The 14364-nt window shown below is 39.9% G+C and overlaps 1 protein-coding gene across 1 annotated transcript; it reads right to left on the bottom strand.

Annotated features, from left to right (window-relative positions):
* Positions 1-31: 31 nt before the first annotated feature.
* On the bottom strand, positions 32-9488 carry LOC121529540 (germ cell-specific gene 1-like protein). Its single transcript, XM_041817477.1, has 4 exons — positions 9197-9488; positions 3113-3277; positions 1837-1948; positions 32-440 (listed from the first exon to the last, which is right to left on the bottom strand). The coding sequence occupies exons 1-4, from the start codon at positions 9486-9488 to the stop codon at positions 32-34; spliced, it is 978 nt and encodes a 325-aa protein (XP_041673411.1).
* Between the last annotated feature and the right edge of the window lie 4876 nt (positions 9489-14364).

A 14364-nucleotide genomic window follows, 5' to 3' on the forward strand; every position in this document is an offset into this window, starting at 1 on the left:
TCAAAACGGTTGTTTTAATCCAGAGGCGGTGTCAGAGCGGGCTGAAGTCGTCCTCCGGCTCGTAGCGCTCCTCCTGGTGTCCCGGCAGCGACACGATGGACACGGCAGGTCTGAGCGAAGGAGAGGGGAGGGAGAGGCGGTGGTACGGTGAGGCAGGCGCAGGATGAGAGAGAGGGGGAGGGAAGGAGTCAGAGTGTGTGAGCCTCGGAGGAGGGGGAGGTATCGCTGAGGCAGGGGGGGCGTAGTAAGGAGACAAGTGTGAGATGGCATTGTCCGGGTTGGCAGGGGTGTAATAAGGAGGAAGGAGCCCAACGAAGTTGAAGCTGCAGGGGTTGAGGCTGGAGTAATGTCGGGGTCCCACCATCAGCACCTTCTTGGTGTAGTTGTTGAGTGTGGAGACGCCGGCGGACATGCAGACGGTGAAGGCGAGCCAGGCAACACTGAGACAGACGGGAACAGGAAATGTTTAGCCATTTATTGATTTTATAAATCACTCGTGGTCAATAAAATTTGGTTTTCCAGACCAAAAAAATGTTTTAAAACCCTCTTTAATGTCAAAGTGAAAACAGATTTCTACAAAGTAATGCAAATTAAATAAAAATATGTACAAGTGACTGAATAAATATTATTCTGGATCATTCACTTTAAAGTTGCTGACCTAAGTCAACAGAGGTCCAGCCAACTGTGTCTGGAAGGTCCAGTCACTGGTTAATCAGTATTCCTGGCTACCATTACTCCATGAAGACAAAAGACCACTCAGGCAACTCAGAGAAAATGTTATTGAAAAGTGCAAGTCAGGGGAATGATAAAAACAGATTTTTGAAGGCTTTGAACATCCTTCAGAGTTCAGATAAATCCATCATCAAGAAAAAAAGGAATATGGCACGTGTAAATCTGCCTAGATCAGACCATCCTCACAAACTGAGTGAGCGTGCAAAAAGGAGACTAGTGAGAGAGGCCACCAAGACACCTATGACTACTCTGAAAGAGCTCCACTTCAGCAGCTGAGATGGGAGAGACTCTGCAGGCAACAACTGTTGGCCGGGTTCTTAACCAGTCAAAGCTTTATGGGAGAGGCAAAGACAAAGACACTGTTGAAGAAAACTGATTAAATTTGGACTAGAGTTCACCAAAAGGCATGTGAGAGACTCCATGGTAAAGTGGAAGAAAGTTCTTTGGTCTGATGAGACCAAAATGGATCACTGCACGTCACCACAAATACACCATCCTCACTGTGAAGCACGATAGTGGCAGCATTATGCTGTTGGGGTGCTTCTCGGCAGCTGGCCCTGGGAGGATTGTAAAGGTAGAGGGTAAAATGTATGCAGAAAAATACAGGAAGATCCTGGAGGACAATCTTATTCAGTCTGCATGAGAACTACGACTTGGGTGAAGATTTATTTTCCAGCAATGCAGAGAAAGCTACACAGAAATGGTTTAAAGACGACAAGGTGAATGTTCTGGAGTGGCCAAGTCAAAGCTCAGACCTCAACTTAATAGAGAATTAGTGGATGGACTTGAAAGATCTGTTCACACCTGATCCCTGTGCAACCTGACAGAGCTGGAGCAGTTTTTCAAAGAAGAATAGAATTAAATTGCAGTGTTCAGATGTTTGAACCTGATTGAGACCGATCCACACAGACTCAGAGCTGTGATTGCAACCAAAGGTGACTCCACTAAATACTGACTTGAAGGGAGTGAATATTTATTCAGTCACAAGTAAATCTTAGGATGTCACAATTGTTTTTTTTTTTCACTTGCAAGTGGTAATGAAGCACTTGTTTTGTCACAAAGTCAAATATTTAATCATTTGCAAGCCTTTTTTTAAGAACTCACTAGAAAGCCCAGGAGTAGCCATAGCTGTGAGGTTTAAAGTCCTCTGGTCCCATTGAAGCTGTGGTCTGAAACACCTGCATGTACATCATGTGACCCACCATCCCAACCAGACCTGTTTAGAGAATAAGAGGACGTGTGTAAATGAAATAACGACTATAAACAAAACAAGTTAATAAATGAATGAAAATTTAACCTAAACATGCTCAACTTCAAAATTCAATGCAAAGTTTACAGTACATGTACAAAAAAGAAAATAAAGAATAATCCACACATGTATTCCTACATCTTAAACAATTCATGTAGACTTCAGTTTCCTAATCTCTAATATAAAAATTCTAGAGGAATATGAATTATAGAACATTCATGATTTTGATTTCCTTAATCTCATTTTTGATCATATAAAAAAAAGTTTTGATCTCTGAGGAACTCTGAAATGTTTTTGATTCATGAACAACCAAAAAAAATCGGAATATATTTAGAATATTTGATTATTTGTGCATTTATATATGGTAATTTATGTTCTTCTGTGCCGAGAATGTGTCACCAGAAAAGCGTCCTGTGCATATTCAAAGTCTGTTTATTTTCCTTTTTTCCTTTTTCCTTTTTTTACTTTTAATTTTGTTCAAGTTATTCAATAATTAAGAAAGTTAAACCCTTGCTTAACTTTTTTTAGAGGTCACATATCATGCAAAATGCACTTTTTCAATCTTTTCTTACAAAAATATGTGCCCCTGGCCTGTCCACAATCCCTCCAAAAATCAGAAAAATCCTTTCCCCCCTTGTGCTGAAACAAGCCGTTCTCAGGTTTGCCCCTCATGATGTAATGTGGGGAGTTAGCCCCCCCCCCCCCCCAGGTTCAGCTGGCCCTCCCTACTTGGAAGAAAGTCCCACCCCTGATCCTCCTCTTAGCTGGAGGATCTGCAGAGCCACATCCATTTCCTGAGAGGGGCGGAGTCAGGGAGTGGAGTCAGATAGCTCATTTATATTTAAAGCCACACACACAAACTGCTCGTGCTGAGCAGGGCTGAAACAGAGGGGCTTTTAGACATTCAAAAATCCAATACAGGAGTGTTTTTTCAGCAACAAACTTCACAGATATGTTTTGGGGACATCTGAGACCAATATAAATTTGTCTTAAAGAGGTAAAATATGTGACCTTTAATTTCTGTTTTCAGTTCTCCTTATAAGAAGATAGAAGAGATTTTTGCCCTTCCTGCATAGTTGTTTGCATTTTTCTCCATTTTCCTTAAGGTTATTCTATCCTGTGTCTCTGTACCTCCTAGGACGGTGAAGACAGCAGCAAAGGCGTTGAGCAGCTGACCCCAGCGCTGCGTGGAGGGACACCAGGCCCTGATACACAACTGCACAGACAGCAGAATGCAGCTGACCACCAGCAGACCCACGTACATGAGCTCCATGGACAGCGACAGCCACATCATCGCTGCAGAGAGGAGCAAATAGAGATAAAGGTTTTTGATTTTAACACAACAAAACACAGCAGGGAAAAGAGAACACTTTTACCTTTTTCAGATCGTGGAGTCAGAGTATAAAATCCTCGACACTTCTCCTCTGGAAAACAAAAGACACATTGAAATGAAGCAAAAAACTCGGAGTCATTGAACACCCTCTTAAAAGGAGCCAGTGAGACCAGATCATTAAGTTTTAAGTCTTTATGTAACTGCTCCAAGCAAAGGAAGCAGCAAACTTACACATCTGATTTCTTACCTCAGCAGCACAGTAAGAAAAAACTCTGAGAGTAAATATGAGCTCTCATGACTGATGTAAGCCGAAGAATGTGAAGGTAATTGGCAAGAATACACAAGTGTTTTAGTCTACATGTAGACAAAGGCCATGAGGGCTTTAATACCTGCCATATACTATACCGGTTAACAAAAATAGTTTATCATGTACACCCCCAATTCCAAAAAAGCTGGGGCGCTGTGTAAAATGTAAATTAAAACAGAATGCAATGATTTGCAAATCTCATAAACCCATATTTCATTCACAATAGAACATAATCAATATATCCGATGTTGAAACTGAGACACTTTACCATTTCATGAAAAATCTTAGCTCATACTGAATTTGATGGCACTAACATATCTCAAAAAAATAGGGACGTGGCCATGTTTACCATTGTGTAGCATCCCCTATTCTTTTAACATCAGTCTCTGAAGTAGGATTCTAGCTATATAGCTATTAGCTATGCTAATTCAAAAAGAATAAGAAAGCTAGAAAACAAGCTGCTTCTGCAGCCTGTTAAGCTTCTTTCTGGCTTGTTTACCACTGTGTTTATATGACAGCTGCAGTCATCAGTGCTCCGTATTTAGAGCTAAATTAGTGTGCCTGAAAGCTTAGCACATGGGGACTTAAGATGCCATAGACAAAACACAAGGAAGAGTGTAAGAAAAATCACAAACATGACTCATACTTGCTGCATTTGGAAAACAAAATATGCTGCAAATCAGTTATAAACAAGTAAAACTATATTTTATTCATGCACACTTGAAGTGAGAAACCTTGCACTCCGAGCATAAAAGCATCTAAAAATTAGGAAGAAGACACTTTAACAGGCTTCATTATAATGGACAAACTCTTTTGACCATGAAGGTCTTCATCAGGGATGGTAATCAAAACATTTTTTTTGTCATTTTTGTCTTCATTTTTATATTTTTCTTGCTTGCAGTGCCTGGTTTGTTCCTATTTTGTCATCACTGAGTGATAAAAGTTCTCCAAATTTAAAGCACCTTTATTTGGTTGTTTTCTTCCTTTACATTTTTTTAAACATGATGGCTACAGGAGGGAATAATGTCCAAGGTGTCTGGCTGAAAATGATGAGATTATGAGATTTGTTAGGTTTAAATCTAAAATAATCAAGCTTACAGGAAAACTCACAATGGCAGCACTAAAGTAGATTTCATCATGGTATCTACTGTAGTTTTAATTTATTTCTTTCAGCACTTTTTCTTTTTGTCTTCATCCTGATAATCTGTTATTTCCTGTGAGTTAAAAAATTGGAACAACCTGTTTCTGCGCTCTGGTAATCTTCTTTCCGCCTTGTTTACACGACAGCTGCAACAATCAGTTCACTGAATTTGGCTCTCAGTTACGGTAACCCTGAAAGCTCAACACACTGTGACTTAAGAAAACAGATGTGAATTTCAAAAAAGTACAAGGAAGTGAAGGAAATCTTTTAATTTTTTTTTGTGAATTTTCACTTGAAGAGCTTCGAGGGACAAATATAGCAAAGGGGAATAAAATTAACATTGTTCAATTCATTTACTTGCTGTATTTCTGCATCATCCGCAACAGAAAGATGCTTTTGTTGTGTTTGCTTGAGTCAATTTTATTTCAACCCTGAGATGCATTGCAGCTATCAGCTTCAACATGAGCTAATATTTTTTCATGAAATGGTAAAATGTCTCAGTTTCAACATCTGATTAATTGTTTATGTTCTGTTGGGAAAATAATATGGGTTTATGAGATTAGCAGATCATTTAATTCTGGCTTTATTTCAATTTAAATTTTACACAGTGCCCCAACTTTTTTGGCATTGGCTTTGTTAACAAATATTGAGCCTGATGTATATCAGTCAATTTCATTTGTACCAGATGTCTAATGTGATTTGGTAAACCTATCCTATCCTATCCTATCCTATCCCGTCCCATCCCATCCTCTCCTGTCCTGTCCTGTCCTGTCCTGTCCTGTCCTACCCTGCCCTGTCCTGCCTTTCCTGTTTTATCCTATCCTATCCTCTCCTGTCCTGCCATCCTGGACTATCTTGCCCTATCCTGTCCTGTCCTGTCCTGTCCTATCCTATCCATTCTGATCCGATCCGATCCGATCTGATCTGATCCGATCCGATCCGGTCCGGTCCGGTCCAGTCCTGTCCTGTCCTGTCCTGTCCTGTCCTACCCAGTCCTGTCCTGTTCTGTCCTTTCCTACCCAGTCCTGTCCTGTCCTGTCCTATCCGATCCGGTCCTGTCCTATACGATCCGGTCCGGTCCTGTCCTGTCCTGTCTTACCCAGTCCTGTCCTGTCCTATCCTATCCTATCTTCTCCTGTCCTGTCCTTTCCTATCCTATCCTATCCTATCCTATCCTATCCTATCCTATCTTCTCCTGTCCTGTCCTGTCCTGTCCTGTCCTGTCCTGTCCTGTCCTGTCCTGTCCTGTCCTATCCTATCCGATCCGATCTGGTCCGGTCCTGATCCTGTCCTACCCTATCCTATCTTCTCCTGTCCTGTCCTGTCCTATCCTGTCCTGTCCTATCCTATCCTATCCTATCTGATCCGATCCGGTCCGGTCCTGATCCTGTCCTATCCTATCTTATCCTATCCTATCCTATCCTATCTTCTCCTGTCCTGTCCTGTCCTGTCCTATCCTGTTCTATCCTATCCTATCCTGTCCTGCTATCCTGCCCTATCCTATCCTATCCTATCCTGATCCTGTCCTGTCCTGTCCTGTCCTGTCCTGTCCCGTCCCGTCCTGTCCCATCCCGTCCTGTCCTGTCCTACCCAGTCCTGTCCTGTCCTGTCCTATCCTAATCTGTCCTATTGTACTGCAAGGTTCCTAAAATGGAGGTTTAATAAAATAAAATAAAATAAAATAAAATAAAATAAAATAAAATAAAATAAAATAAAATAAAATAAAATAAAATAAAATAAAATAAAATAAAATAAAATACAAATATAAATGCTGACATTAGTCGGGTGAATTACGGGTCACATTTTGCTATCATTCAGTCAATCCCTAAACTCAGTTGTAAATCAGCTGCAGATGAGACGGTAAAAATGCGGCCTGTGTTTGTGAATCCTATTAACCTTTCTCTCTCTGAGTATCTAATCCATAATTGAGTCAGGCTGCTGCAGACTAAATCTCTGTGAGCAGAAAAACACACTGATGATAATCCTCTTTGGGCTCCACACACTCACTCACAGACACACATTGGTACAAATCAACACACCTCAGGCTCCACTTCATATCGCCACCTTAGATTTCCTCTCCCGCTGTGACCTGATTTTATTGTCCGTCCTGCTCGTGGCCATATTCAGATAGTTTTAACTCACTGTCTGTTTCTGTTGGCTCACCTTGGGAATATCCTCCATCAGTCATACAATCTGATTTAAAAATATTACTTCTGAAACTCACTAGGACACTGATTAAACTCTGTAAAGACAGGTGACTGTAGTAATTCCTCACAAATATGTAGACTCATAACAGGATCTCTTATGGATATATTATTGACAGCAAGGTGGCTTTACTTCTTGTCTACTTTGTCCCTTTTATTTTTATTTATTTATTTTCCTGAATTAGTTATGTCTCACATCATTATTGTAATTTATTCCTTTATTTCTCATTAATTTCACCTCATTTATTATTCTAATTTATCACCTTATTTCAGATTAATTTAGCATCATATTCTCTTGATTTGTCTTTTTATTTTTATTTTATGTGGTCTCTTTTATTATCCTCATTTAACCTTTTCTTCTTTTTTATTTTGTCTTATTATTACACCCAATTCAACCTTTTATTTCTAATTTATGTCTGATTAATTATTACTTTTTTCCATTTTTATTCATTATTTGTTATCCAGATCTATCTCCTTATTTTTAGATTTATTTGTCATTTATCTAGTCTTAATTATCATCCCAATTTGTTCCTCTTTTTCTGATTAATATTGTGTCATTTATTATCCTGGTCTCTTTATCTTTCTTTATTTTGGCTTAGTCATCATCATTCTTATTTATGTTTTTATTTATTAATTATTTTGTTGGTTAAGTTATCCTTATTTATCCCTCTATTTCAGTCTTACTTTGTCACATTTTTCCTCTTAATTTATCACCTTGTGTCTAATTAATTTAGTGTAATTTATTATCCGGATTTCTCTCTTTATTCTCTGTTATTCATCCTAATTTATTCTACTATTTAATCTCTTATTTTGTAATGTTTTTATATCTAAATTTTGAAACACAGCTGTTTTAAAAGTAATTGCCTTTAATTACAAAATAATCTACAGTGCATTCAGAATGTGCCTGACAGAGTGAAAACAGACTTTTAGAAAGTTTTGTAAATTTATGAAAAATAAAAACTGAAATATCACATTGACATAAGTATTCAGACCCTTTTCTCCATACTTAGCTGAAGCACCTTTGGCAGTAATTACAGCCTCCAGTCTTTGAATATGCAACAAGCTCTGCACACCTGGATTGGGGGATTTTCTGCCATTTTTCTTCTTTGCAAATCCTCTCAAGCTCTGTCAGATTGGATGGGGACCATCAGTCCAGGTATCTCTAGAAATGTTCAATAGAGTTCAAGTCAGGGCTCTGGCTGGGCCTCTCTAAGCCACTCCTGTGTTGTCTTGGCTAACTTTAGGGTCACTGTCCTGATGTTGAGCGCTGTAGAACAGGTTTTCATTGAGGATACCGATGCACCTTGCTCTATTCCTTTCCCTCAACCCTGACCAGTCTCCCAGTCCCTGCTGCTGAAAAACTCCCCCACACCATATTGCTGCCACCACCATGCTTCACAGCTGGGATGGTTTTGGGCGGGTGCGTGATTTCCTCCAGACATAATGTTTAGAACTGAGATCAAACAGAATCAATCTTGCTTCTCACAGTCCTTCAGGTGCTCGGTGGAGGGCTGCAGTGATGGTTGTTCTTCTAGAACTTTGTCCCATCTCCACACAGGATCTCTGGAGCTCAGTCAGAGTGATCATCAGGTTCTTGGTCACCTCTCTTACTTGGGCCCTTCTCCCCTGATTGCTCAGTTTGACCGGGCGACCAGCTCTTGGAAGAGTCCTGGTTGTGCCAGACTTCTTCCATTTGAGAGTCATGGAGGCCACTGTGCTCTTGGGAACCTCCAATGCAGCAGTTTTTTTGTAGCCTTCCCAGATCTGTGCCTGTCAACAATCCTGTCTCTGAGCTCTGCAGGCAGTTCCTTTGACCTCATGGCTTTGTTTTTGCTCTGATATCATTGTCAGCTGTGAGGCCCTCTATAGAGAGGTGTTCTTTTCTAATTCATGTCCAACCAGTTAAATTTATCACAGGTGGACTCCACTCAAGATGTAGAAACATCTCAGCAAAGATCAAGAGAAATGGGAGGATCCTGAGCTACATTTCAAATGTTGTTGCAAAAGGTCTGAATACTTATGTCAGTGTGATATGTCAGTATTTTATTTTTAAGAACTTTGCAGAAAATTATATTCTGTTTTTACGTTGACATTATGGAGAGTGTCAATTTATGAAATTGAAAAAATATATATTTTTTAAATCTAGCATTTGGCTTCAACATAAGAAAGTTCAAAAAAGTGTATAAAGCTTCAAACACCTTTTTCACACAATTTCTCTTTTTTCTTTTACCCCATTTGTCCGTGTAGATGTTCTCCTCACAGGTGATGAACAGGCCGGTGTGAAAGGTGGGGAAGACGAAGCGGTCGTCCCCGGTCTCCCAGGAGAACTGGATGCTGGAGTTGGAGAGGCCGGGGACGGGGATGCAGTTGCTGTGCTTGATGGGAGAGCAGAGCGGCTTTGGCACCTTCTGTTTACCAACGCACCAGTATGAAGACATGAGCGCCACGCCGCCGAGGAAGAGGGACACAACAGTCTGGATGAAGGAGAGGTGAGGGGAACGCATCAGCTGCAGGAACGTCATGACGAGGAGGGTCAAAGCAGGGTCGCTGGAGGGACAGAAAGGAAAAACAAATTATACTTCACTCAAAAAACTGGAGTAGAGCATTGTAGAGATTCTATGTGACAATTAGGAACAAAATATTGCCATCTAATGCATTCTACAAGAGTTAGGCTAAAGCCAGTTAGTAGCTGCAGTAAGTTCGGGTCATAGAGCTCAACAGTGTGGGTAAGAACAAAATCCATTCATACCCCCATAAAGGATTTGAATACTAGCCATAAAAATCCAAGATAGACTCACCACAGGCTACAAGAGTGTGAAATGAAGGTAAAAACTTCAGTAGAAGACACAAGCAGAACTACATTACCCACAATCCCAGATTGTCACAATGATGTTCCCTGATTGGTGGAGCCTGCTGTTGCCATGGCAGCGAACAGTGCCTACAATTAGTATTTACCCCCATGGATGTTTTTTTCATTTTATAAATCAATCATGGTCAAAACAACTTACCAAAAAAAATACAGAAAAAAAACTTCAATGTCAAAGTGAGAACAGATTTCTGGAAATTAATGTTAACCAGACAAAAATATGAAAGGTAAAATAAGTGACTGCATAAATATTTACCCCCTTTATAATGATCTAATTCAACAGAAGTCCTGACACCAATGTCTTGAAGGTCCAGTCACTGGTGAATCAGTATTCATGGCTACCATAACACCACGAAGACAAAAGAACACTCCAAGCAACTCAGAGAAAAAGTTATTGAAAAGTATAAGTCCAAGGCACTGAGCATCCCCCAGAGTTCAGTTAAATCCATCATCAAGTAGTGTTGTAGTACTCGAGAACGGTCTTGGTCTTGAGACCGGTCTCAGTACCATGTTTTGAATGTCTTGGTCTTTCCTCGGACTTGAGAGCATTTTTACTCAGTCTCGGACTGGCCAAACTCTGGATTTTCCATTAAGACTGGTTGAGACCAGCACTGATCTGCTATTCTTCGACTTCATTAATGTGATAATAAAGAAAAGCACTTGCTAAAATAACAAATAGCTACAAAAACTCTGACATCAGTCCATCTTATTTCTAGTCTGAAATATCTCTGAACACTTTAGGCCACATTCACCTGACAAATCTTGATGAACAACTCATTTTCAGAGATTTAAAATAGTTCCAGGCTTGTTGGTGGCTTTACAAGGATTTATTTTTATACGAAAAGTTAGGATTTGAGATTTTTGCATGTTATTCTTTGAAAGGGTTGCAGACACCTTGTTTTTGTCTGTCAAATTTATTGAAAAGAAAACTAAAACTAAAGAGAGAATTCTCTTTAACTGTTTAATCTTGTCATGGTTTTTAAAATTGATTTTTATGGTTTTGTCTTGACTGGGTCTCGACCCCCAAAAGTCTTGGTCTTGGCTTTGTCTCAGATAGTGTGGTCTTGAGTACAACACCGTCATCAAGAAATGAAGGAATATGTCACGTGTAAATCTGCCTAGATCAGGCCGTCCTCACAAACTGAGTGAGCGTGCAAGAAGGAGTCAAGTGAGAGAGGACACCAAGACACCTATGACTACTCTGAAGGAGCTCCAAGCTTCTCTGCAGACAATGACTGTTTGCTGGGTTCTTCACCAGTCAAGCTTTATGGGGTAGTGGCACAGAGAAAGACATTGTTGAAGAAAACTCATACTAAATCTCGACTAAAGTTCACCAAAAGATGAAAACATTTGGGAGACTCCATGGTCAAGTAGAAGAAAGATTTTTGGTCTGATGAGCCCAAAATGGAGCTTTTTGGCCATCAGAAAAGACACCAAATGCTGCACATCACCACAAACACACCATCCCCACTGTGGAGCACGGTGGTGGCAGCATCATGCTGTGGGGATGCTTTTCAGCAGCCAGACCTGGGAGGATTGTAAAAGTAGAGGGTAGAATGAATGTGGCAAAATATAAGAAAATCCCAAGTCTTTGAAAAAGAGCTATACAGAACTGGTTTGAAGACAAGAAGGTGGATGTTCTGTGGCCGAGTCAAAGCTCAGACCTCAATCCAATAGAGAATTAGTGGCTGGACTTGAAAGGGACTGTTTAAGCTCGATCCCTGTGCAACCAGACAGAGCTTGATGGAGAAAAATTGAGTAAAACTGCAGTGTCCAGGCGTTTGAGCCTGATTGAGACCTATCCACACAGACTCAGAGCTGTGATTGCAGCCAAAGGTGACTCTACTAAATACTGACTTTAAGGGGGTTAATATTTCTGCAGTCACTTATTTTGCATGCCACTGTAGATATCTGTTTTCACAACTAAGATTTTAATCATTTGGAACGCAGATGGCTAAAAAAAGACATTATTTATTGTACTCACATGAGTATTTAGTAGTTAAGATGTAAAAAGTGAATAAGAACCTGGTGAAACTTAACACATCTCCATTCTGTGCCACTAAAAATCTGAGCTGTGTGTTATTAGTTTCCAGGGAGAAGCAGTTCTGAGATGATTAGCGAGGTGTTTGAACAGAGAAGGTGTGTGGGAGGCAGCAGTTTTACATGACTAATCACATTTTAAAGAATAAAAAGACTCGGACAGAAAATCAGCAAAGCGGTGATAATTGGTGGGAATACAGCGCTCTTAATCAGGGAAAAATTGCTGTCCAAGTGTTAAAAACCTTCAAGTACCTCACGTCCAGAAGTGAGTGAAGTAAATTTGAAAAGATAAATGCTGAAAACTTACCTCCCAAAGCCTCTCTTACTTCGTCCTCAGTTTCCTCATCAGGTGAAGGTAGAAGTTAGCAGAAACATCCGGCCGTGCTCTTCGTCAGACAGTGATGGAGGGTTGTGGCCATCCTACTGACCTGAGAGCAGTCTGTATGATCCACACTCACGAGCACATGCTCCCCTCTCCTCTAATCCATCTGATTAAATCCAAATCAGACAACTCTGCTCCATCTGTTTTCATTTTCATTCCTAGACTCATTTTCGTCCGTTACATTCACCTTTAATCTCATTTCGTCTGAAGCGTTATTACAGTAAACAACTCTCAGTGGTTTAAAGGGAAAATAAACATGACCTTGAAATGTCAGACTACTACATGGACAATATTGCTGTGCACTGATGAATCTCTGCAGCATTTTACAGAGTGGTGGCTCCACCAGAGGGCGCTCTCAGAGAGGGTTGGTAATACACTATGTGGACAAAAGTATTCAGATGTCTGTCCTTTACTCTAATGGGGACTGTAATGACATTGTATTCAAATACATGTACTTTAACATGGATGGTATTAAAGTACATGTATGCTGGTATCTTGAAGCAAGGTCTGGTGAATTTGAACAACCTATTGGCCACTTAACCTGACACGCCAGATGGATGTGTTTCACTCATCCGTCTAGAAAACCTTCCATAGACTGTGTTTGGGAAAGGGCAGAGGCTTTGAAAAAAAATTTGGGAGCGTAATTGGATAAATATTCTGTCACATCTTTTCGGGCCAATCAGAGCAACAAAACACGTGATGTAGCTGCTTCCGAGGTGCGGCACTACCAAGGAGTAAACTCCATAGGGAACTGCATAACGAGAACCATGGAGACTTCAGACATGTCAGCACACGACTTTTGTCGTTTTTGAAAAGAAAACAACTCCCTGCTGTTCTTTGTTCTTCTTTTAACGATGAAATTTCATTAAGTTCTGATAAAACTGGCGCTTTAGCAGCATCCACATTAATCTCTAATTGATCTCTAGTTGCACCGGCCTATTGTCGCTGCTTGCTTACATCATGACTCCGCTGCGCCTGAAAGTACTGCCACTCGTCCCTGATTGGTCCTGTCACTTTCTAACCGGGCTCAAACAGTTCAGATGGGGGCTTTGCAAGATTGATTCGCCAGTGAGAAACACAGAAATTGGCAAATCCATCTGCTTTGCAAGGTTATTGGCCACTGGGACAGGTTAATAGTTCAAAGACTGCCCTTCATTACATAACATTAATAAAAAAAAAATGTGAGAGTAAAATCCCAACCCTGGTACCAGATCAGAACAACCCATGTAGACTGCATGGTTGGGTGCTTGATTTTATACACCTGTGGCAATGGGTCTGATTGAATAGCCTGAATTCAATGATTAACAGGAGTGGCCAAATACACTATAAACATGCTATGTTGCCTGTTTTTGTAAAAACAAAAATATTTAAAAACATTAGATCAGGACATTAATACCATTTGATAGCTGGAAACTTAAATGTTATCCTGTTTGAGCCTTTGCACCTGTTCGTTTTTAAACTCATTTCTTTGTCCTTGGATGAAGTTTTTTTTTTTCAGATATTTTAACATATTTTTCAATAACTTTATGTTTGCATTTCATGTCTGTGCATTTTTAAGGTATTACAAATTTAAAAATGTACCTATTCAACTTGCAATAAATATTTTAACTGTTGCTGCCTTTTACCAGGACTTAAAGCGTTCAAATGTTTGATATTTAATGGCGCTTTTAGGCGTTACACATTTCAAAATGTACCATTAAAAATTTCAGTGAGGCCTGAACTTGCAGTTCTAACTTTTCTATTATATCAAAGCGGCTTTTCAAGCTCTGCTGGTCTTCATCACATAAATTAGATACTTTCTCATTGACAAAGAGCAGCCGTCCTCAAAACGTCGCTTTAGTGAAATAAATTTTTCAGACTTTGTCGCCTGTGCTGTGAATGCTTTTTGTTTTACCAGAATTCAAAGTTTAAACCATTTAAAGCCTTGTTTTTCTATCACGAGTTTCCAGGGAGACTTTTCTGTGCTACTCTGGACTATTTCAGGTGTCCAAATATAAAAAAAGACTTTTTTTATCCATGTATATAAACAAACTGTTTTCAATCTCTATCTTTCGACAATATAAGCGATTTCCTTCATTACTTTTATTTTCTCCTTTAATTTTTCTTTGAT

Source organism: Cheilinus undulatus, linkage group 21, assembly GCF_018320785.1.
Source record: "Cheilinus undulatus linkage group 21, ASM1832078v1, whole genome shotgun sequence".
Classification (NCBI taxonomy): domain Eukaryota; kingdom Metazoa; phylum Chordata; class Actinopteri; order Labriformes; family Labridae; genus Cheilinus; species Cheilinus undulatus.